The sequence below is a fragment of the Capra hircus genome, chromosome 15 (assembly GCF_001704415.2).
Source record: "Capra hircus breed San Clemente chromosome 15, ASM170441v1, whole genome shotgun sequence".
Taxonomy (NCBI): domain Eukaryota; kingdom Metazoa; phylum Chordata; class Mammalia; order Artiodactyla; family Bovidae; genus Capra; species Capra hircus.
Genome location: NC_030822.1, coordinates 27,542,146 through 27,568,115, shown reverse-complemented (window position 1 = coordinate 27,568,115; position 25,970 = coordinate 27,542,146). Strand labels below are relative to the sequence as shown.

The window sequence follows — 25,970 nt, the reverse complement described above, 5'->3', positions numbered from 1 at the left end:
ATGTGAGATGGTTTTTAATGATAAATTTAGCTTTTTAAACTGATAGCAGCTATTCAGCTTTTCTGTTTCATTTGTTTGGTTTGGGAACTTTTGGTTTTTAAACAACTATTTCATCTACGTTGTTAAATTTATTGGCATATTGTCCATAATTGCCTTTAATTCCTTTTAAATGTCCATAGGATCTGTGGTGGCAGTTTCTCTCTTACGTTCTTCATGTTGGTAATTTGTTTTTAGGCATCATTTTTTGTATCTCCTCTCTAACTTTTCACATCTACATCATCCTTTCTGTTCCTGTTTTAGTTTAGGACAGTGCCTAAACTTTTGGTAGGACTATTAAAGTAACCTCATACTAGCCTTGCTGTTTATAGTCTGTTTCTCTGTATCCCAGTAACCTAGTTACAGAAGGTAAGATCTTTCTAGAATACAAATGTAACTAAATCTTTCTTGGCTTACAACTTTTTAATAGTTTCCTAATACCTTACAAATAAAAATCAAACATCCTTCATATGGAATACAAAGTCATTATTGATAAAATATCTATTTCTCTGAATAGACTCCTGTTTTTCCCATGTATTCTTTACCTTTTCATCTCTCCCTGCAAGCCATAGGGAGCTATACTTCACTGACTTTCTAGTTGCTCTAATTTGTCACTCCACATCTTAAAATTGAATGCAGTATTTAGATGGGATATGATCGATACTAAGTCAACAAAAACTGTTTCCTACTTCTCCTTTGCTGAGATTATTGTTAATATCTGCTAGGTGTGAGTTCAGTATTTATTTCACATAATACCTTTTATTCTGTGTATCTTTACTTTCACAGCAAAATCTAGCTGCAAAACATTATTTTTAGTACATTTTCCATTTTGCTATTATCTCAAAACATATTGAGATAACATGTATCTATTTGCTCTAGCCAGAATACCTGTCAAGCAGCTACTTGATAGTCTTCCTGTTGGTATTGAGTAATCACCCAGATGACTGGATGGTTTGTATTTCTATATAGTACCATTTTACAGTTCACAAAACCAAGAGACATTCCTCTGAAACTGGCTAAAGCAGTTGGTTTGGAGGTAAAGCAGTTGTTTCTTTTCTTGTCAGTTCTTTACCTCCTCACCCCCAGGGGAATCAGGATGTCCCATATTATGTTTAAAAGCCTAAAACATGTCAAACTTTTATTCTTCTGTTGAGTTTGAAAGGGGGGACGTTATTAGCTCTGTCTTGATGTAGTAGGGGCTCTGAAAGTCTGTTTGGATAACACTGAAGATTGGAGGAAATGTGACTCTGTCTGTGTGTTTTAAGCCCCTAAGGTAAGATCAGAAAGCGTCTGGGGCAGTGAGAGCCAAATAGTTGAAGTCATACATTAATTATGGTCATGAATCATTTTTATTTTTAAAGTCTTTAACATTTGACAAGGTTGTTTGCATAGTACTAGTGAGTTTTAGGCAGCATTTTCCCTCCTTTTAAAGTAACAGGTTATTTTGTTGATTTCTACTCTGGGTTGATAATGCCTATCAAATTAGAATTCTGATAACATTTTTAGTAGAAATTGCTTGTTTCTTGCCAGAATGAATGGTCTTTAATTTATGTGATTTTTCTTTCGAATATATTTTAAAGTTATAGAAAACTATCACTTTAATCTTTTAACTCTTTCACTGATATCCATTGTTGTTCAGTCACTAAGTCCTGTCCGACACTTTGCGACCCCATGGACTGCAGCATGCCAGGCTTCCCGGTCCTTCACTGTCTCCTGAAGTTTGCTCAGATTCACGTCCATTGAATCAGTGGTGCTGTCTAGCCATCTCACCCTCTGTTGCCCTCTTCTCCTTTGCCTTCAATCTTTCCCAGCATCGGTATATCAATATCAATAAAAATAATCAAAATCTGGGGACTGTACTTTTATATACAGGCATTAGTCGACAGTCAGCAATATGTTTTGTGCTACATTCTGTGCTAAGCACTGGGAATGAAAATGAAAAAACGTGTTTGTTTGTTTCTTTTTTTTTTTTAATTTTTATTTCTACTCTATTTTACTTTACAATACTGTATTGGTTTTGCCATACATTGACATGAATCCGCCACGGGTGTACATGAGTTCCCAATCCTGAACCCCCCTCCCACCTCCCACCCCATATCATCTCTCTGGATCATCCCCGTGCACCAGCCCCAAGCATCATAGACTGGTGATTCGTTTCTTACCTGATAGTATACATGTTTCAGTGCCATTCTCCCGAATCATCCCACCCTCTCCCTCTCCCTCAGAGTCCAAAAGTCCGTTCTATACATCTGTGTCTCTTTTGCTGTCTCACATTCAGGGTTATCATTACCATCTTTCTAAATTCCATACATACGTGTTAGTATACTGTATTGGTGTTTTTCTTTCTGGCTTACTTCACTCTATAATTGGCTCCAATTTCATCCATCTCATTAGAACTGATTCAAGTGTATTCTTTTTAATGGCTGAGTAATACTCCATTGTGTATATGTACTACAGCTTTCTTATCCATTTATCTGCTGTTGGACATCTAGGTTGCTTCCATGTCCTGGCTATTATAAACAGTGCTGCGATGAACATTGGGGTACATGTGTCTCTTTCAATTCTGGTTTCCTTGGTGTGTATGCCCAGCAGTGGGATTGCCTTTTCTCAAAGGATCTAGTAAAGAAATAGAAAAGGCAATAGACAGTTGCCGTAAACTGTGGTTCTATAATCTTTGTTAGTGTTAGTGTGTGTATGATGCCATGGATCCCCATAGGAAGAAGTACCTCTGCCTGTCTGGGATAGTTGGGGAAGGCCTTTGGAGGAGAATGTATACTTGAGCTGCCACTTAGTGGATTTAGGGGTGTACTTGTCTGTTAAGAGTGAAGGAAACTTGTAGGCAGATAGAACAGCTCACTCAGTGGTACAGAAGGAAGAAATGGCATGATGTGTTTGGAGAGTTGCTAGCCATTCAGTGTTGTTGGAGTTGTGTGTGCAAGGTAAGAACAGCAGAAAATGAGGCTGGGGCCACATCACAAAGGGCCTTTCCTTGGTTTCATATTTGTTTAGTCACCTTTATAGAAGAGTATTGCTCTTAAGAGAGTGTACACCTACACACATAGAGCAAGAGTCAGTGGGATGGAGAAGAGTCTCCTCTGTTGGATTCCTCTGGGGTCTCGAGGAAGTTGCAAAAAACTGATCTCATGAGCAATCTCAGAAGAGTTGCTCCTTTTTAGATCACCTGAGAAGTCCTCACTGACTATCAGGCGGTTTCTGAAAGTGCAGATAATGTCTTGACTCTTTTTAGTGCAAGGTGTCATAATAATAATGTTGGCAGAGGTATTGATGTTATCAACTCCCTCACAAAATTAACATCCTCCTCTACAGGGTAACTTTTAGGTTAGGAGAGTTCACCGGTTTTATTCATTTAAAAAACTGAAGTAAAACTTCCTTACAGTGAAATACTTAGATCTTAAGTTTAAATTCTGTGTGTACCTGTGCACCTCTCACCTCAACCAAAAGATGAAACATTTCCATCACTTCAGATAGTTGCTTTATTCCCCTTGGTCTCTCCCAGTCAGTCCTGCCTGACACAGGCAACCAGCCACTCTAAATTTCTGTCATCGTGGATTGGTTTTACCTGTTCTTGAACTTTGTTTAAATGGAATCATATAGTATGTACTTTTTTTTCCTGCGTTTTTTTTTTTCACTAAACCTGATGTTTTGAGGGTCATTCATATTGTTGTGTATATCAGTGTTGTGTTCCCTTTTTAATGCTGAGTAGAATTTCAGTATATGAGTATACCACAGTTGGCTTATTAATTCTGTTTGATGGACATTTGGGTTGTTTTCTGTGAACGTTCTTATAAATATCTTCTTGTGAATATCTTTTTATATTTCTTGAGTATATAGGAGTAGAAATACTGTGTCACAGGTTAGATGTTTGTATAACTTTATAAGAAACAGTTTTCCAAAATGGTGACACTATTTTACCACCAGTGTGTGCAAGTCCAAGTTGCTCCACATCCTTCTAGCATTAGGTGTTATTTTAATTTTAGTTATCCTGTCAGGTATGAAATGATATTGCATTACAATTTCAATTTTAATTTCCGTAATGACTAAGATTTTGAGCACATTTTCCTGTGCTTATTGTCTTATATCTTACAGTTTTCATAATTTATTTTTGGTTGTGCTGGGTCTTCATTGATGCATGTGAGTTTTCTCTAGTTGTGATGTGCAGGCTCCTCATTGCGGTGGCTTCTCTTGTCGCAGAGCACGGGCTCTTTTATATCTTCCTTTGTGAAGTGTTTCCCTCTTTGGCCCATTTTTAATTAGGTTGTCTCTTTGTTACTGATATGTAAGAGTTCTTTATATACTCTAAGCGTAGTACTTTGTCAAATTGATATTTTGTAAGTATTTCCTCTTGGTCCATGGACCACTTTTATATTTTCTTAATGGCATCTTAAGATGAACAGAGATTTTTTTTTATTATTATTTTGGCAATGCCTAATTTATTCATTTTTAATTTTATGGTTAGTGCTTTTGTGTCTTCTCTAAGAAATCTTTGCCTATCCCAAGGTTGCAAGAGTTTCTCCTTTGTTTTCTTCTACAGTTTTTATGATTCTAGCTTTTATATTTACTGTGATATTCTTGAGTTAATTTTTTGCGTGTGCTGTGAGGTTGGGAATGAAATTCATTTTTTCCCTATCCAGTGTTTCCAGCACCATTTGTTTAAAAAATTTCCCTTTTCCATTAGTCTCCCTCCATTCGTTTGTCCAAAACCAATTGACCATACATGTGTAGGTCTGTTTGTATACTCTTTATTCTGTTCCATTGATCTATTTTTTTGATCCTTATAGTGAAATCGCTCAGTCATGTCCGATTCTTTGTGACCCCATGGACTGTAGCCTTCAAGGCTCCTCTGTCCATGGAATTCTCCAGGCCAGAATAGTGGAGTGGGTAGCTGTTCCCTTCTCCAGGGGATCTTTCCAAGCCAGGGATTGAACACAGGCCTTCTGCAGTACAGGCACATTCTTTACCAACTGAGCCACCAGGGAAGCCCAAGAATACTGGACGGTTAGCCTATCCCTTCTCCAGGGGATCTTCCTGATCCAGCAACTGAACCGGGATCTCCTGCATTGCAGGCGGATTCTTTACTGTCTGAGCCACCAGGGAAGCCCATCCTTGATCCTTACACTAGTACCATATTGTTTAATTGTGTAGCTTTATATAAAAGGAAGTCTTGAAATCTGGCGGATTTAAAGATTGGTTTATCTCTTCTAGATTCTTTGTTTTTCTATGTAATTAGTAGTATCAGCTTCTTAATTTCTACAAAAAGAAACACACACACAAAGCCTATTGTGATTTTGATTGTAATTGTGAAATTATTGACCCACATACAGAAATATAAGTGAATGTTTATTGAACTTGTGTCTGTAACATTATTAGTTCTTGTAGTTGTTTTGTGGATTCCTAATGATTGCCTACATGAAAATCATGTCATCTGTGAATTAAGAAAATTTGAACATTTTAAATAGGTACATGTATACAAAATATATAAGCTATATTTAAAGACAGATACCAAGAAAAGCACAAACCCATAATTAAAACAACAAAAAAAAAATAGCCCTTAATTTTTCAGTGCTCCTTATTTCAAAAGGTCTGCTGCTTTAATTCAGTCTTCTTGGAATTATCATTAATTTATTTCTTTCTGGATACCCATAAGTAATAGCCTTCATAGCAGTGATATTTTTTAAGTGCCTTTACTAATGCAGTTAATATCTCTGGGCCTCAAGCTTCCTATCTTTAAAGTGATAGGATTCAATCAGATTATCTTCTGAGGTCTCTCAGATTCCCATGATTTCTTCATTTTAGCTCTCCATATGTCACAGGCAGTCAGGAGGGCATAGAAAGGGTGTTTTTAGAACGTACTGTAACCTCTGTTATTTCCCTGTTTTAAATATGCTAGAGAATTGTGAAATGATCAGTTTGAGTTCATTATTGTGTTTATCCTGGAAGCTTTGTTCTCATTTTGTTCCATTTATGCCTGTGGCTCTGGGTTGAATTTATAGTTAACTCACTTAAATTTTTCTACAACTTTTATTTCTAGGCTTCATAGAGCCCAGTGTGCAATTAAACAGACTCAGGTAACTGTTCAGAAAATTGGAAAGGAAATTGAAGAAAAACTAAGACTCACATCTACAAGCAATGGGCTGGTAGGTTTTTATATATTAACATCTTTAAATTCCTTGATTTCTAAGTGTGATCATCATATTCTTCCTGTATTAATTTCTCTCTTTCTCCACTCCTCCAAAAACCTTCAGGTGGTTTTTTTCCCCCTTAATGTTTCAGTGAGACTTCTGTTAGTATTTAAATGTTAGGAATCAACTTTCACATCTGCTAATAGTGTATGATACAAAGTGCCTTTTTGTGCTAATTGAAACTTTAGATTACATACAGTTACTTAGAAGATAATCAAAAGCTATTTTAGTAATGTCTCATAAATATGAACTCAAGACTGTACAGACACAAACTATATAATGAATGAAAAATAGCTGCCAGAAGAAAAAAAATATATAGAGACTAATCTGCTTTTAAAATTTTTTTAATTATTTGGATTGAATTTAGTAAATTAGTTTACGGACAGTGTTCTCTTTCGGGAAAGATTCTGTTAAAGAGATGTTTCCAAAGAATAGAAATTCCAACCCAAATAGACAGATTTAAGATACTAGCATAATTTTGGGGTTGCTTTATACTCTTCCTAGTGGAATGAAGATTCTTTTTAAGTAGAATAGTGAGTATAACCAATAGATGGAACTTCACTAGAAGTGAAGTCACAGTGCTAATGATAGCTTTTGAAGAAATTTGTGCTGTCATTGTGAGTGCATTCCTATTAGAATTAGTAGCTTTATTCATGTCCTACTCTTTGCAACACTGTGGTCTGTAGCCCATCAGGCTCCTCTGCCCATGGAATATCCAGGCAAGAATACTGGAGTGGGTTGCTGTGCCCTCCTCCAGGGGATCTTCCCGACCCCTGGATTGAACCCGCGTCTCTTATGTCTCCTGCATTGGCAGGCAGGTTCTTTACCACTGACACCGCTGGGAAGCCCATGTATGGGTAATGGTACTTAAAACTCAAATCCTCAAATTAAGTCTGAAGGAGAAACCTTTTAAGTATTTGTTTGCACAAACTCAGTAACGTGAACAGGCAGTACATTCCAGCTGTCATTCGCAGCACTACCAATTTGGCAAAAGCTCTTTATGTCCCCAAATAAAAGTTCCATTACCTGTAAGATTTGCCTGACATAATTATTCAGGGGATTAACTATAGAAAAGCAATGAACCTACACAGGTTTTCTTTCATGGAATTTGAAATTAGTGGATGATAAAGTATTTAATCTATATAAAACTGATGATTTTGACCTACAAATGGCAGTGTCATGTAACTGAACCTAATATAAAAAATGGCTAGTTCTGTGCCTGTACATGGTCGGCATGCAAAATGTAGTAGCTGCAATAACTATGGTAATAATACTTGTTATTCATATGACTTTTCTTGCCTGTGGAAAATCTTCCACTTTGGAGAAGCTGTTAAACCCCCTCCTGTAACTCAGGCCCCCAAAAGGGCCAAACTCCAGGCCACAAATATATTGGAGGTGGAGGAAAAAATAGCTAATTTTAATCCTCTCTATAGTGTACAAAAATACCACAGTTTTAGAGCCTTTGTCTGGTGAGAAACTGCTAGGTTTTTTCTTATTTTCCTCTCCCAAGGCAAGACTGGGAAATTACTTATTTCATTAAGTGACAGCATATGCTTTGTCTCAGTATGGAAAAATGTATGTTTAATCCTATTTTTCTAAAATATAAGTGGTGACATGCAGAGCAAGATGATAGAATGTAGGAGTTTAAAGAGCTCAGGTTCAGAGGTTCACTGTGTGTTTTTACGCGGCGTAGTCAACATAGAACAAAATCATGGGATTTTTGAACTGAAAGTGGACCTAGAAATCTAGTTCCACCTCACTTAAAACCACACCTGACTAGTACATTCTGTTCCCTTCCCTCCTTTGATTTTCTCCATAAAAATATAAACGTTTAACATGCTATACACTTTACATATGTATTTTGTCTCTCTAAACTCTGTGAGGAGAGGGAGTTTTGTCTTTTTGTTTGTTTGTTTCTCCTCATGGCTGTATTTTCCAGTGTAGTGGTGGACACACAGTAGGTGTGCTCAGTAAATATTTTTTGGATGTAAGAATAAATCTAGTGTAATATCTTTTTAAGGAACAGAAAAATGAGACCTAAAGAAAGTAAGCAAGTTTCCTATGATCATTAGAGTCAGAAATTTTGGTTTCCTTGACTTTTTCAAGAAGTAATATTTGTTACCTACTGTGAGATTTGTCTGTAATAAATTAGAAGCTGTTACTGTTACCTTTTTTCCTTCATTCCCTTTCCAAATTGGCCCAAGGTCCTTGTTCTTCAACCCATTCATTTTCAATGTATAAGAATTAATTTTAGTCTAAGTATAAATATAGTCAGAAGGCATATTTGATGTAGAAAGAAATTAGATTACCTTCTAAGATCAGATATAATTAACTGTTAGAAGATATTAGGTTCATACTTCCTGAACTTTGGCATCTTGTCATCAATGTCCAACATAATTTTGGTGGCACATAATTATGTTTTCTAAGAAATTTCTGCTGTTATCATTTTGATTTCTTTTGCTTAAATGTCTTGGATTTTGTCAAATTGCCTTTCCTTCCAGATTTCCTTAATTTTTACCTTACTGTACCTTTTCTGTTCCAGAATCCCATCCGGAGAACCATATTGCTTTTAGTAGTCATGCTTTGTTAGACTCTTCGGTTGTGAAAATTCTTTAGACTGATTTTTTTTTATGAGCTTGACAGTTTTAAGGATTACTTGGTTAGCTGTTCTGTATACTATCCCTTGATTGGGGTTTGTCTGATGTTTTGTTGCAATTAAACTCGGTTCTAATGTCTTTTGGGGGGGGGGATTCCAATATCCAGTCCAGGACGCCACATTTATTTAGTCATCATGGCTTCCTAGGCTTCTCTGATCTCTGAGAATTTTTCGTCCTTTCCTACTTTTAAATCATGACTAATCACTGCTGATAGTAACCTTGATCCCTTGCTTAAAAGTAATGTCTCCTACGTTTACACTCTCTAAAGTTCTCTTTCTGTCCTTAGTGTTTGGAAAGCAAGGTACTCAACCTGGCCTCTACTCAAGAAGAGGGGACTTCAGCTCCACCTCCTGGAGGGGAGACAATCTTAACACATTATTTGGAATTCTTTGTGAGAAAGATTGGTCCTTTCTTCCCCCACTCATTTATTTATTTATTCAATCATTTAATCATTAGTATGGATTTTATCTATATATTTTATACTTTAGGTTGCAATCTAATACAATGTTATTTGTTTTCTTGTTTCAGCTGTGGCATTGAGAGTTCTGTCAAGTTGGCTTCTGTGTCTTTTTGCCCTCATCTCTTCTTTTATGTTTTTTTTTTTTGCTTTTTATAGCAGATTCTTAATTTCTCGCACTATGTGATCCTGGTCTCAGCCCTAGACTCAGCCATTTCTCCTAGGAGTCCTGTTCATTTCACTGAATAATGATATTTAGAAACAAGATCTGGGCACGGGTGTGCCATTGCAGTTGAGTTGTAACTGCTTCTAGGCCCTCTCAGTGCACAGAACTGGTATACACAAATATCTGTCTCTCTATGTATTAAAATTAACATGAGTTCATACCAATATACTCAACTCAAACTCCACAGAGTTTATTCTGGTCTTTCCCTTCATTGTGTTTATTGTAATATCTTTTTCTGATAGTGAGAAACCATTAGTACAATTTATTTGCTTACTTTTTTAGTCCTTGTGTACTTGGTAAGGAGGTTATATTTTTCCCCTCATTTTTAAATAGGTTTTTGTCTTCATATGCTGTGGTTAAAGACCATGTGGGCATTGTGTATGTGTTTGGATACAGATCCTTTATCTGATATGTGTGTTGGGAATATTTTCTTCAAGTTTGTGACTTGCCTTTTTGTGTTCTTAATGATGCTTTAAAGAGCAAAAGTTTTAAAGTTTGATGAAATCCAGTGTATTTTTAAAAATTTGTGTTTAGGGCTTTTTGTGTTCTTTCTAGGAAGTCTTTGTCTAACCCCAGATCATATAAATTTTCTTTGGTATTTTTTTCTAGAAATTTTATAGTTTTGGGCTTTACATTTAGATCTATGATCCATCTTAAGTTTTTTTTTTTTTTTAATGAGTTAAGTGGGGTAACTTTCTCTGTATGAATGTCTAGTTGATTTAGCATCATTTCTTGACCAGTCTTTCCTTTCCCCATTTAATTAAATTGAAAGTTTGTCTTAAATCAATTGACCATATATGAGTGCATTTATTTCTGGATTCTCTATTTTGATCCATTGATCTATATGTCTGCCCTTTACCAATACCAAACTCCCTTATATTATATTATTATATCTTTGTCATCTTAAAACCAGATGAAGTAAGTTCTCCAACTTGGTTCTTTTTGAACAATTCCCATGGGTTTTCTAGGTTCTTTGTATTTACAAGTGAATTTGAGAATCAACTTATCACTTTCTACCAAAAAAATTAAAAGCCTACTGGAAATTTGTTCAGTATTTGTAGATCAATTTGTGGAGAATTGCAGTCTTAACAATATCAAGTTCTCCTGTCCATGAACATGGCATTTTGATTTTTTTCTTTAATTCTCTCAATAATATTCTTCAGCTTTCACTGCACAGATTCTGGGCATCTTTTATTCGTGTTTTTCCTAAGTATTTTATGGGAGGCTTTTCATTTGTTTTTGGCATTATTGTAAGTGGGAGTGTTTTGAAATTTTGTTTCTCATTTATTTACTGCAAATATATAAGAATACAATTCAGTTTAAGTTAGTTACCTTGCATCTTGCAGTCTTATTAACTTTTAAATTTTAGTAGTTATTTTGTAGATTTCTTGGGATTTTCTATATAAACAATCATATCTGCAAACTTGGATTACTTTATACACTTAAATTTTCTGCCTTATTTCAATAATTAGGACATACAGTGGAGAAGGCAATGGCACCCCACTCCAGTACTCTTGCCTGGAAAATCCCATGGATGGAGGAGCCTGGTAGGCTGCAGTCCATGGGGTCACGAAGAGTCAGACTCGACTGAGCAACTTCACTTTCACTTTCACTTTTCACTTTCATGCATTGGAGAAGGAAATGGCAACCCACTCCAGTGTTCTTGCCTGGAGAATCCCAGGGATGGGGGAGCCTGGGGGGCTGCCATCTATGGGGTCACACAGTCGGGCACGACTGAAGCGACTTAGCAGCAGCAGCAGCAGGACATACAGTACAGTGCTGAATAAAAGTGATACAAGGAGATCCTTTACTTCTTTCTAATCATAAAGGGAAATGATTCATGCTTTCTTCATTACGTATAAGGTTAGCAATGCTTTTTATTGGTTTTCAGAAGTTCCTTCTTATTTCTAATTTCTGAATTTTTGTCATGAACGATGTTGAATTTTATCAAATGCTTTTTCTACATCTATTGAAATAAATGATCATAACATTTTCTTCTTGATTCTGTGAACTGCATTGATTTAATTTCAAGTGTTTAACTAACATTGCATTTCTGGTTACAATATATAGTATAATTTTTTTTTACCTTTCTAGGTTTGATCTGGTAATAATTTAAGAGTTTTTGCGCCTACAGTCCTTTAGGGTATTGGGATGCAGTGGTTTAAGAATGGTATTTGTTAGAATGGTGTTAGGATTATGGTAGCCTGGAAAAATTAGTTAGGCAGTGTTCCTTTGGCTTATTACATCTTGATTAGTAGCAGAATTCTCCTGGATTTTTAACATTTTTACTCTGCCAAGACTTCATGTCTTTTTACTCAGTATGAAAATATTTGGTTGGTGCAAAAGTAATTACAGTTTTGCATTGTTGAAATTTTCCATTTGATATTGATACATATTCTTAAATGTCATGTTGTACATCATTTTAATGTGAATTTCTTGGTTTATGTTTTTTGCTAATGAGTTATTACTTGTTTTATATGGATTTTAGACTTTGCAAATGATGTTAGACAAAAAGCAAAATTGAGCAATTTTCTTAGTTGAGTTCAAAATGGATCAGAAAGCAGTGGAAACAACTTACAACATCAACAGCACATTTGGCCCAGAAATTGCTAAACCAACATACAGTGAAGTGGTGGTTCAAGAAGTTTTGCACAGGAGATGAGAGCCTTGGAGATCAGGAGGGGAGTGATTGGCCATCAGAAGTTGACAGTGACCAACTGAGAGGATCACTGAAACTGATCCCCTTACAGCTACACAGGTAGTTGCCCAAGAACTCAGCGTTGATCATCCTATGGTCATTTGGCATTTGAAGCAAATTGGAAAGGTGAATAAGCTTGATAAGTGGGTGCCTCTTGAGCTGACCACAGATCCAAAAAATTGTCATTTTGAAGTGTCATCTCTTATTCTATGCAACAATGAACTGTTTCTTGATCCAATTGTGATATGAGACAAAAAATGGATTTTATAGGACAACCAGCAATGACTAGCTCTGTGACTGGACAGAGAAGCAGCTCTGAAGCACTCCCCAAAGCCAGACTCGCACCAGTAAAAGGGTCATGGTCGCTGTTTGGTGGTCTGCTGCCTCTGTGATCCAGTGCAGCTTTCTGAATCCCAGTGAAAATGTTCCATCTGAGAAGTATGCTCAGCAAATCAGTGAGATGCACTGAAAGCTGCAATGCCTGCAGCCAGCACTGATCAACAGAAAGAGTCCAGTTCTTGTCTGAGACAATGCCTGACCTCACGTTGCACAACTAGCACTTCAAAATTTGAACGAATTCGGCTATGAAGTTTTGCCTCATCTGCCATATTCACTTGCGCTCTAGCCAACTGACTACCACTTCTTCAAGCATCTCAACAACATTTTGTAGGGAAAATGCTTCTTTAACCAACAGAATGCAGAAAAGGCTTTCCAGGAGTTAATTGAATCCTGAAGCAAGGATTTTTATACTTTATACTACAGGAAAAACAAACTTCTTTCTCATTGGCAAAAATGTGTTGATGGTAATGGTTCCTATTTTGATTAATAAAGATGTGTTTGAGCCTAGTTACAATGATACTCAGGATCCAAAACCGTAATTACCTTTACACCAACCTAATATTTAACTTTTTTTTTCTACTTAGCATGTTTATAATAGTGGGCTTCCCAGGTGGCTCAGTGGTAAAGAATCTGCCTGCAGTGCTGGAGATCTGGGTTCAGTCATTGGGTGGGAAAGATTCCTTGGAGGAGGGCACGGCAACCCATTCCAGTATTCTTGCCTGGAGAAACCCCATGGACAGAGGAACCTGGTGGGCTGTGGTCTGTGGCGTCACAAAGAGTCAGACATTACTGAGCAACTAAGCACAGTGCATTTATAATAGTGACTTTACAGTCTATGTCTGATAACTTTAACATCTGGGTCATCTCAGAGTTGGCCTATGTGGATAATCTTTTCCCAAGAGAGTGAGTCACGTTTACCTGACTTTTTGTTTATTGGGTAGTATTGCACACCCTGGACATTGTGGATATAGTTTTGTGGAATCTCTGGATTTGGTTGCTTTGCTTCAGATATTGATGTTTTCATTTTAGCAGGTAGTTAACTTGGTTAGGCCTACAGTGGATATTGCCTTAGATTTCAGTTCAGTACTCTCATCCTTAGGCACAGCTGCTCTCTGTTGTCTCATGCCTATATGATTTAGGATTCAGATTGAATTTAAAAAAATTTTTAAGTTTATTTTTGGTTACGCTGGGTCTTTGTTGCTGTGCTTGGGCTTTCTCTGGTTGCTGTGAGTGGGGGCTCCTTCATTGCGGTGCATGGGTTTCACATTGTGATGGCTTCTCTTGTTGTGGAGCCTGGGCATGCTTCCGTTGTTGCAGCACACAGGCTCAGTAGCTGGGGCTCCCAGGCCCTGGAGTATGTGGGCTTCCAGAGCTGTGGCTCATGGGCTTTAGTTGCCCTGCATGTGGCTTGCGGAATCTTCCCAGATCGGGGATCCAACCTGTGTCGCCTGCATTGGCAGGCAGAGTCTTATCCACGCTACCACCAGAGCACTCCTCAGATGGAATTTACACAGAATTAGAGGTGTCCCATTCTCCAGCTCCCTCCATTCTGGTGACCTGGATTGCCTAATTTCTTTTCTCTCGTTCCTCTTGACAGAATGGTAGTAGTCTTTGTGTTGGTGTTTCACTCTCCGAGCAAAGTAACAGAAAGAGAGCATTTCACCCCGAGTGTCACCAGGTTCTGAGTTTATCCCTAAATCTGCCTGCCACTGATCAATCTTTAGAACCCTCAAATAGTAGCTTTTTGCATTTTACTTAGCAGCTATCGCAGTTACTTGCAGCAGGACCAGTTTGTTAGGTCAAACTTATATTTTGTTAAACTTTGTTATTCTCTTATCTCAAAAGCAGAACTCCTTGTTTTATTATTATGTATATATTTGCTTTTTCTCCTTGGTCCTCCCTGGTAGCTCAGCTGGTAAAGAATCTGCCTGCAGTGCAGGAGATCCCGGTTTGATTCCTGGGTTGGGAAGATCCCCTGGAGAAGGGAACAGCTACCCACTCCAGAATTCTGGCCTGGAGAATGCTATGGACTGTATAATCCATGGAGTTGCAAAGAGTTGGGTACGACTGAGTGACTTTCACTCACTTCACTTTATCTTCTTAGCTGGACCTGGGTTCTAGGTCTGATGTTGCTACTGAGTCTGAGATTACTGGATTGGATTAAATATTTTCTAAGGAAAGTTGTACACTTTCTTAGTGGTTAAGTAGGGTTAGGTACAATAGAAATAACCTGTAAATGACATTTTGAAGCAAATTTGTTAACTTACAGGACAACTGCCATAGATCTAAAACTTTTTTTCAGGTTGTTAACTGTTTCCACTTTTGGTGGAAAAACTAATAGATGAATAATGCCCTAAATCACTCAAGTCCCCTTTATACTCTAAAAATTTTAAAGATCTCAAAGAATTTAGAGTATATCTATTGATAATGTGTGGGTTAACAAAAGACAGCTGAATCTGCACATTTACTTCTGCAGTCAGTCTGCTGTGATATCACAGATCTTACTCTGGAAAAGTCAACTATACAATTATGAGAAAATGAGAGTGAAAAGGGGAGATAGCAGCTTAGTAGTATTATGAAAATATTTTTGATCTCACAGACTCTGAAATGATCTTTTAGGAACCCTCATGTTTTCTGGACCCTGCTTTGACAACTTTTGCCTAAGCCTTTTTGGCTCCAGTGTAATCTACGAGAAGAAAATTGTCTAATATGTCATTTGCAGATTGGTCTGTTATTCTGAAATGGATCTTTAACATCGCCCATCACTATCTTTATAAAGATGCATAAGAAGGAGTGTATGTGCTTACAAATAGATGGATATATCTGTGATTTTCAGATTAGATACAGTGTTGTATAAAAACACTAATATCCAATTAAAAATGATGCATTAGAAATGCACTTATGACATCTGTGCTTAGAGTTAACAAGTAAGTAGAACACAGAAACCCATTAGAAGATACTTATGGAACATTAAGCTCTTTTAGTGCTTTGGTTCATTTGAAAGGAAGCAGAACCATATTCCACTTGGGTGGGGTTTGTTTATTCATCAGAAATTAGAGCCAACAATTCTGGTTTTGAATGACTTGATATATTTCTGTAAATGGGCCAGTTTTTGCACATGGCCTATGACACAAACATACTATACACATGCCTTCCTGTATTAGTTTAATATTTAGACCAACTTGTACCCTTAGTTCTTTGATTCTAGTAAATATAACCCAGTCTGAGCATGTACCCTGGGTTATATTTACTAGAATCAGGACAGGGAGGCCTGGCGTGCTGCGATTCATGGGGTCGCAAAGAGTCGGGCACGACTGAGCACCTGAACTGAACTGAGCATGTACCCTGCAATAAGAGCAGATTAACTGTCCTGCTTGTGCATATCCTTGTGTTCTCTGAAGAGTTGTTTTTCTTTTCTAGTTTGTTCCTCTACACAGGTAGAATCTAGTTTACATATTTTGCGGAAAAATTCAGGTTAAGGAAGATGAGCACTCTTTGGAGAAAATGATCGTTCCTAAGAATTTATATAGTTTTGCCCTCAGTGATATGAAAACACTGATCTCTCCACTGGATTACCAAAGATACCCAGATTGTTTCTTGATTCCTCTTTCTTTTATAAGTGTCCTCAGTGACTTTTGGTTTTTGTTTTTACCGGGAGTTGGCAAAATGGCTTTGGTCTCCACTAGACCCAAACCCTTAGAAAGCAGAAACCATTTCTCATTCATCTAAAAAAACGTAGCAGGCCCTTCATAAATATTTGATTTGTTCCGAAAAAAAATTGCCTAGAAATGTCTTGTATTTCATAAAATTTTCCAGTCAAATGTAATAATGATTGGAAATAAGCTTTACTGCTTGTTTTCTTGGCTTGAATGTCTTTAAGAGATGATCATACCATCTGTTTAGAATCAGTATTTCAGAGATGAGGAAGAAAGCATTTTGGGTGAGAGATGATAGCTGTTAAGTAGTTTCCACACAATTACCAAAAGTCATTTTCCATGCCCATTGCCCCAGCAAGGCCATACCAGTACTCATCTCACTGGGTACCCATGCTTTCTCATTGTCTGGGAATCAAATGGAGACGCTGAGTTTTTTCTTTTAAAAGTTTTCCACCAGCTCATCCCAGGGCTTAGTAACTTATTCAGTTTACTGAATTAATTTTGTATTTTCTCCCCATTAAAATTTTACCTAGTATATGTCTTGGGAAAAGGACCATTTAGTTAAGAATTTTGTCATAGAAAATCATGAAAACTGTATTCTTGACACTGGATAAAGACTTAAGAGAGAAGGGCACATACATTCATAGTGTGGTGATAGTGTGTGAATGCAAACATGTGCAGGCAGATATATGTTCATTGTGGGGGTAGGATTTCACATTTTATCTGGAGGCAAATTCTGGCAGGATATTTGGATTAAAAGGGAGGCAAGTTAAGTTAAAGCATGATTGTGTAGGTTTAAAAAGGAAATATTTTTATGGAAAGATAAATAAGCAAACTTAATTTAGCAGACTTAATTGATTCTTTGGTAGAATGTGTCTGGGATTTGTTTTACAAAATGAAGATTCAGTAAAATTGACTTTTTTGTAGTACAGTTCTATCACTTTTTTAAAAAATGAATTTTTATGTTTTAGTTTTATATTTACAGAAAAAATGTGCGGAAAGTACCGAAAGCTCCCCACTCCCATTTCTTTTGTTGTTAACATCTTGTATTAGAGTGACACATTTGTTACAGGACTCACTCTGTATTGTATAATTTGGAGTTTTGACAAATGCACAATGTTTTTACCTTTAAGTGTCATACAGAATTGCTTCACTGGCCTAAAAATCTCCCACACTTCACCTGTTTATCCTTTTCTCCCTCCCTCAGAACACCTGGCAACCACTGATCTTTTTACGGTTTCCACAGTTTTGTGTGTTTTTGTTTTTGTTTTTGTTTTTGTTTTCGGAATGTAACATCAGTTCAGTTCAGTTATTTAGTCGTGTCCGACTCTGTGATCCCGTGGACTGCAGCACACCAGGCTTCCCTGTCCATGACCAAGTCCTAGAGCTTGCTCAAACTGTGTCCATCAAGTCGGTGATGCCATCCCACCATCTTATCCTCTGTCGCCCACTTCTCCTCCTGCCCTCCATCTTTCCCAGTATCATTTTCCAGTGAGTCAGTTCTTTGGATAACGTGGCCAAAGTATTGGAGTTTCAGCTTCAGCATAACAGTCCTTCCAATGAATATTCGGGACTGAGTTCCTTTAGGATTGACTGGTCGGATCTCCTTGCAGTCCAAGGGATTCTCAAGAGTCTTCTCCAACGCCCCAGTTCAAAAGCATCAATTCTTCAGTGCTCAGCTTTCTTTATAGTCCAACTCTCATATCCATACATGACTACTGAAAAAACCATAGCCTTGACTAGACAGACTTTTGTTGGCAAAGTAATTTCTCTGCTTTTTAATATGCTGTCTAGGTTGGTCATACCTTTTCTTCCAAGGAGGAAGCATCTTTTAGTTTCATGGCTGTAGTCACCATGTGCAGTGATTTTGGAGCCCAAGAAAATAAAGTCTGTCACTGTTTCCATTGTTTCCCCATCTGTTTGCCATGAAGTGATGGGACTGGATGCCATGATCTTCATTTTTTGAATGTTGAGTTTTAAGTCAACTTTTTCACTCTCCCCTTTCACTTTCATTAAGAGGCTCTTCAGTTCTTCTTTGCTTTCTTCAATAAAGGTAGTGTCATCTGCATATCAGAGGTTATTGATATTTCTCCGGCAATCTTGATTCCAGCTTGTGTTTCATCCAGCCCAGCGTTTCTCATGATCTCTGCATATAAGTTAAATAAGCAGGGTGACAATATACATCTTTGATGTACTCCATTCCCAATTTGGAACCAGTTTGTTGTTCCATGTCCGGTTCTAAATGTTACTTTTTGACAGATTTCTCAGGAGGCAGGTAAGATGGTCTGGTGTTTCATCTCTTGAATTTTCCACAGTTTGTTGTGGTCCACATAGGCAAAGGCTTTGGCTTCGTCAGTAAAGCAGAAGCAGATGTTTTTCTGGAATTCTCTTCCTTTTTCTATGATCTAATGGATGGCAATTTGATCTCTGGTTTTTCTGCCTTTTCTAAATCCAGCTTGAACATCTGGAAGTTCTTGGTTCACGTACTGTTGAAGCCTGGCTTGGAGAATTTTGAGCATTACCTTGCTAGTGTGTGAGATGAGTGCTATTGTGCGGTAGTTTGAACATTCTTTGGCATTGCCTTTCTTTGGGATTGGAATGAAAACTAGCTTTTCCTAGTTGTATGGCCACTGCTGAGTTTTCCAAATTTTATGGCATATTGAGTGCAGCACTCAATATAACAATGTAACATAGGAATGTAACATAGTTGGGATGATACAACATGTAGCTTTTTCAGATTGGTTTCTTTTACTTCAGTTCAGTTCAGTTCAGTTCAGTCCTGTCAGACTCTTTGTAAACCCATGAATCACAGCCCACCAGGCCTCCCTGTCCATCACCAGCTCCCGGAGTTCACTCAAGCTCATATCCATTGAGTCAGTGATGCCATCCAGCCATCTCATCCTCTCTTGTCCCCTTCTTCTCCTGCCCCCAATCCCTCCCAGCATCAGGGTCTTTTCCAGTGAGTCAACTCTTCGCATGAGGTGGCCAAAGTATTGGAATTTCAGCTTTAGCATCAGTCCTTCCAATGAACACCCAGGACTGATCTCCTTTAGGATGGACTGGTTGAATCTCCTTGCAGTCCAAGGGACTCTCAAAGTCTTCTCCAACACCACAGTTCAAAAGCATTAATTCTTCGGTGCTCAGCTTTCTTCACAGTCCAACTCTCACATCCATACATGACCACTGGAAACACCATAGCCTTGGCTAGACAAACCTTTGTTGGCAAAGTAATGTCTCTGCTTTTCAGTATGCTATCTAGGTTGGTCATAACTTTCCTTCCAAAGAGTAAGCATCTTTTAATTTCATGGCTGCAGTCACCATCTGCAGTGATTTTGGAGCCCAAAAAAATAAACTCTGACACTGTTTCCACTGTTTCCCCATCTATTTGCCATGAAGTGATGGGACCAGATGCCATGATCTTTGTTTTCTGAATGTTGAGCTTAGCTATATGCATTTAAGGTTCCTCCATGTCTTCTCATAGCTTTTCATAGCTCATTTCTTTCTTTTTTCTTTTTTTGACGAATAATGCTCCATTGTTATTGGATATGCCACAGTTTATCTTTTTACCTTTTGAGGTATATTTTGGTTGCTTCCAAGTTTTAGCAATTTTGAATAAAGCTGCTATAGACATTTATGTGTAGGTGTCTGTGTGAACACAAGTTTTCGGCTCATTTGGGTTAATATCTAGGAACACAGTTTTTAGATCATATAGTAAACCTATGTTTAATTTTGTGAGGAACTGCCAGACCATCTTCTAAAATGGCTATACCAATTTGCACTGCCGTCAGTCAACCATGAGTGAAAGTTCCTGTTACTCCACATGCTTGCAAACATTTAGTATTGTCAGTATGAGCGATTTAAACCATTCTAATAGTTGTGTGAAGTGAAGTGAAGTCGCTCAGTTGTGTCCTACTCTGTGATCCCATGGACTGTAGCCTATCAGGCTCCTCTGTCCATGGAATTCTCCAGGCAAGAATACTGGAGTGGGTTGCCATTTCCTCCTCCAGGGGATCTTCCTGATCCAGGGATCAAACCCAGGTCTCCTGCATTGCAGGCTGAGGCTTTACCATCTGAGCCGCCAGGGAAGCCCCAGTAGTTGTGTAGTGGTATCTAATTGTTGTTTAAGTTACAGTTGCCTGATGACTTATTAACGTGAGAATCTTTTCATATGCTTATTTACTTTATTATGCTTTTTATATGCCCTACCTCTTCTTTGATGAGGTTACAGTTCAGATTGTTTGCCTGTTTTTTAATTGGATTGTTTATTTTTCTGTTGTTGAGTTTTTAGAGTTCTTTGCACATTTTGTATTCTGTTCCTTTATCAGATAATTGGTTTTCAAATATTTTCTCCCAGTCTGTGGCTTCTCTTTTCATTCCACTAACAGTCGTTTTTGCAGAGCACAAGCTTTAATTTTAATGACGTCCAGCTTAACAGTTTCCACCTTCATGACCCATCGTTTGGTGTTGTATTTAGAAAATCATCTCCGAGCCCAAGGCCACCTGGATTTTCTCCACTGTTATCCTTGAAAAGTTGTGTAGTTGTAGTAATTTTTATTTCACATTTAGATATGTGATTGATTTTGAGTTAATTTTTGTGAGACGTATAGGTCTATATCTAAATTTTTTATTTTGTTTTTGTTCATTTGTATGTGAGTGTCCAGTGGTTCCAGCACCCTTTGGTGAAAAGGCTGTCCTTTCTCCATTGAGATGTTTTTATTCCTTTCTCAAAGATTAGTTGGGGACCATATTTCTGGGCTCTATATTCTGTTCTGTTGATCTGTCTGTCTCTTCTTTTGCCCATACCCAATTGTCTTGATTACTGTAGCTTTATAGTAAGTCTTGACAGAAGATTGTGTCAGTCTTCCTACTTTGTACTTCTCTAGTATTTTGTTGGTGACTCTGGGTTTTTTGCTCTTCTCTTTAAACTTTATAATCGGTTTGTTGATATCCACAAAATAATTTGCTGGAATGTTGCTAAGTCTATAGATCAAGTTGGGAAAAACTGATATATCTTAATAGTATCTTCCTATCCATGATCATGGATATTCTCCATTTTGGGGGGTGTCTCCTTTGACTACTTTCCTTGGAGTTTTGTAGTTGTCTTCTTGTGGCTCTTCTACATAATTTGTTAGATTTATACCTGAGTATTTTCTACTTTCATGCTAATATAATCGATGCTGTGTTTTTAATTTCAAATTCCCATTATCTTTTGTTATTATGTAAGAAAGCAGTTGACTTTTGTATATTAAAACTGTGTCATGCAACCTTGCTCCTAATAATCACCTATTAGTTCTAGGAGGCTTTAGATTGGTTTTTTTTTTTGGTTTCTCTTTTGTTGTTGTTGTTGATTCTTTGGAATCTTCTGCATAGACAATCATACCGTCTGTAACAAAGATGATTCATTTCTTCTTTCCCAGTATATATATCTTTTATTTCCTTTTCTTCCCTTCTTGCTTAGCTAGGACTTTCAGTACATGCTTAAGAGAGTGGTGAAAGTGGGGAACGTCCTTGTGTTGTTCTCCAGCATAGGAAGAAAGCATCTGGTTTCTCACCATTAAATATTTTGGCAAATATTAGTAGGTTTCTTGGCAAGTATTCTTTACTAAATTGATGAAGTTCTTCTTTACTTCTAGTTGAATTTTGTTGCATGCTCTTTCAGTACCTATTGATATGGTTATTTTTCTTTTTTCTTTAGCCTGGTTGAGGTGGTGAATCCATTAATTGATTATTGAAAGCTGAACCTTTGTCTTATATACTTGGAATACAGTTCATTTGGCCATGGTATAATTCTTTGTATATATAGATGATTTGATTTGCCAATATTTTGTTGGGGATTTTGCACCTATGTTTATGAGAAATATTGATCTGTAATTTTCTAGTGATGTCTTTGATTTTGATGTGAGGATGATGCTGGCCTCATAGAATGAGTTAGGAAGTTCTTCTGGAACTTTTGGGAGATTTTCAAAAAATGGTATTATGTCTTATTTAAATGTTTGGTAAAATTCATCAGTGAAACCATCAGAATTGGTGCTTTATGTTTTTGAAGGTTATTAATTATTGATTTAATTTCTTATATATAAGAAATTATATATATATATATATATAAAATCTATCATAACTACCATAACTCACACTGGGAGAAATAGATAATCTGAATAGACATACATATATACATATATGTGTGTGTATCTATATGCTATTTCTCCTACTGTGAGGTGTGTGTGTGTGTGTATATGCCTGTGTGGATTATCTATTTCTGCTAGTGTGAGTTATGGTAGATTGTCTTTCATGGAGTTGATCCGTTTCTTCTAAGTTATCAAATTTATGGGCATAGAGTTGTTTATAGTATTTTAAATTATTCTTTTAATGTCCATGAGATCATTGTGATGATCCTTCTTTCATTTCTCATATTAGTAGTTTCTGTCTTTTCTCTTGGTTAGCCTGGCTAGAAGTTTATCCGTATTGACCTTTTCAAAAACAGCTTTTGGTTTCATTTACGTTGTGATTTTCTTCATGTAGTTTATTCTGTTTGGAGTTCAGCCTAATTTGGAAAATTTGTAACCATTATTTCTACAAGTACCTTTCATTTTTGCCCACTTTCTACTTTCCTCCTGGTACTTGATGATACAAATTGGTATCATTCCGCAGATTCCTGCGGTTCTGTTCATTTGAGTCTCTGTTGTTTAAACTGGGCAGTTTCTATTGTTCTGTCTTCCAGATTAAAGATTCTTTTCTTTGTTTCCTACGTTCTTCTTCTGAGCTCATTCATTTAATTTTTAAATTTCAGTTCTTAGGTTTTCAGTTTCTTTATTGAAATTTTCTATTTTTTTTTGTCAAGATGTTCTGTTTTAATTTGTTTCAAGCATGTCCTTAATTTCTTTTTTCAAATTAATTTTTATTGGAGTATAGTTTATTTACAATGTTGTGTTAGTTTCTGCTGTACAGCATAGTGAATCAGTTATACATATATCCACTCATTTTAAGATTCTATTCCCATATAGGTTCTTAATTTCTACTGAAGCATTTTTGTGATAGCTACTCTCAGATCTTTGTCAGATAATTATATTTTCTGTTTGTCTCAAGTGATGGCTTTTGTTGATTATCCTTTTTTATTTACTTTGACATTTTCGTAGTTCTTAATATCATGAGTGATTTTTCATTGAAACTTGTACATTTGGGGTATTATGAGTCTCTGGAACTTATTTAAATCTTCTATTTTACCTGACTTCCTCTGACACCTCTGGTAGAGGAAGGAAGAGCAACCATCTCATTACTGCCAAGTTGGGGTAGAAGTCCAAGTTCCCCAAGAAGCTTCTGTTGACACCCATGTGGCAGAGATGTGTATGTGTGAGAGAGAGAGAGAGGGAGAGTGTGTGTGTGTGTGTGTGTGTGTATGTGTGTGTGTGTGTGCAAAAGGAGTTGATAGTTTTGATTAAGGATGGGAGTTCTAGCTGCCCATGTAGATGATAGGGTGGTTTCAATACCGCTGCCTAGTAGTGAAAGTTCTCTCTGCTTGGCTGCCTCTGATATTACCCAGTAGGGAGGAAGAAGGTTGCATTGTACAGCTGTTAACAAGGCTCCAGGCTTGTGGCTGGAGATGTGGTGTGGCTTGGTTAGTTACTGTTTGGATGGGTTGAAAACACCAGGTCCCTACTTGGATTTCTCCAAAATCTGTGGGTTATCAGAGCACCTTTAGTGTAGCTTGGTAAGGATGGAAGTCTTCTTTTTGTTTCTGTGGATTTGCTTATTTTGGAAATTTCGTATAAATGGGAGTCTGTGGCCTTTTAAAACTGGCTTCTTTTCAATTAGTATAATGTTTTCAGGATTCATCCATGTTGTAGCATATATCAGTACTTCACTTGTCGTTATTGCCAAATAGTATTCCTTTGTATATCCACCACATTTTATTTGTCTAGTCATCAGATAGTGCACGTTTGGATTGATTTCATTGTTTGGCTGTCATGAGTAATGCTGCTCTAACAGTCATACTCATATTTTTGTATGGACATGTTTTTAACTCTGTTGGGTGCAACGCTGGGTCCTAAGGTAACTCTGTGTTGAACATTTTGAAAACTCTGTTTCTTTATTGTTATTGTTTTTAATTCAATATCAGTCTAATTTCTAATTCCAGTAGGACTTTTTTAAAAAGTTGAGTTAGTTTTTGGCTGAGGTGTGTCTTCGTTACTACGTGCAGGCTTTCTCTAGCTGCAGCGAGCCAGGGCTGCTCACTGGTTGCGGTGTGCAGGCTTCTCGTCGGGCTCCTTCTCTTGTTGCGGAGCACGGGCTCTAAGGCGCACGGGCTGCAGTAGTTGTGGCTTGTGGCTTCAGAGCATGGCTCAGTAGTTGTGGCGCATAAACTTAGCTGCTCTGAGGTATGAAGGGACCAGAGATTGAACCAGTGTTCCTTGCCTTGCAAGGCAGGTTCTTAACCACTGAAACACCAAGGAAACCGCCCCCCCTTTTTTTTTTATTATTAACTTGTGTCATATTGCATTGTGGTGTCAGGAAAGAGGCCTGAGATATTTTATAGTGTCTTTTAGAAAGAACTGTTCCCAGACTTTAGATTTAGTTCTAATCTGCATTTTGCTTACATCTGTATTCATTCCATTAAAATGACAGATGCTGATAATTAAATCACTCAAGAGATCTATATTACATGAGTATTAAAGTGCTTTAAACCACTCACATTTGAAACATTGTGCATGTTGTTATTCAGTCATAACGTTTATATTCATAAATTTACCTGTATTTTTAATTATTTAGAAAAAAGAAAGTGAGTGCCTGCAATTAAAAATTTTGGTGCTTCGAAATGAACTGGAAAGACAGAAGAAAGCTTTGGGACGGGAGGCAGTCTTGCTGCATAAAGAGCAGATTGCGTTACAGGACAAAGGTGAGTGAAATAACCTGACACACTGCCTAGCCTCCACGTTCAGCAATTTTCCTTTTTCACTGTGGCTTCAATAGTCATCTTTTATAAGTTTACTAAAACAAATTATAAAAATTTCTTGAAGTATTTTGAAATTGATACATAAAGTAAACATATGCGCACACACACACTTCACATTTTCAAATTGAACACACCTGCATAAGCAGAATCTCCCGTCAGGAAACAGGCATTATAAGGACCCCGGAACCCCAGAAGCTTCATGTTCTCTTCCATTCATGGCATCTCTAGCCAGACAACCTGCTACCTTAACTCCATATACCGTAGATTGAGTTTGCCTGATTTTGAACTGTATACAATAGGAGCATATAATATGTACATTATATGTGCTGGCTTTCAACATTTTGTTTGTAAGATTCATCCCTAGTTGAACATAATGTAGTCTTAGTTATTTTAACTGCTAATAGTATTCTACTGTATGAATATGAATTTATTTAATCTTGCTTTTGGCATTTCATTAATTTCTAGTTTGGGACTATAACAAATAATGCTTCCATGAATGGAAGCATTATTACATGTTTCTTAAAGGACATTTTTTTAAAGGCATTTCGTTTGGCTGTAAACCCAGGAGCAGAATTACATAGTCATAGGATACGCGTATCTTCAGCTTTAGTAGGTTGTTTCCAAAAGTTTCCCAAAGTAGTTTTGCCAGATTACATCTTCTCCATTCAGCAATGTATCCTGCATCCTTGTCGGTGTTTGATACTTTCTGTTTTTGTATTTTAGCTTTCCTGGTGGGTATGTTGTAGCGTCCTTT

General features: G+C 37.1%; 1 protein-coding gene across 2 annotated transcripts in view; it reads left to right on the top strand.

The window, feature by feature from the left end:
* UVRAG (UV radiation resistance associated) overlaps positions 1 to 25,970 on the top strand; it is a 320,457-nt gene that overhangs the window by 131,407 nt on the left and 163,080 nt on the right. For both annotated transcript variants that reach the window (XM_018059329.1, XM_018059330.1), the window contains 2 exons: positions 6,086 to 6,191; positions 25,033 to 25,159. In XM_018059329.1, the coding sequence (XP_017914818.1) occupies positions 6,086 to 6,191; positions 25,033 to 25,159 (233 nt within the window). The remainder of the gene's footprint in view (positions 1 to 6,085; positions 6,192 to 25,032; positions 25,160 to 25,970) is intronic.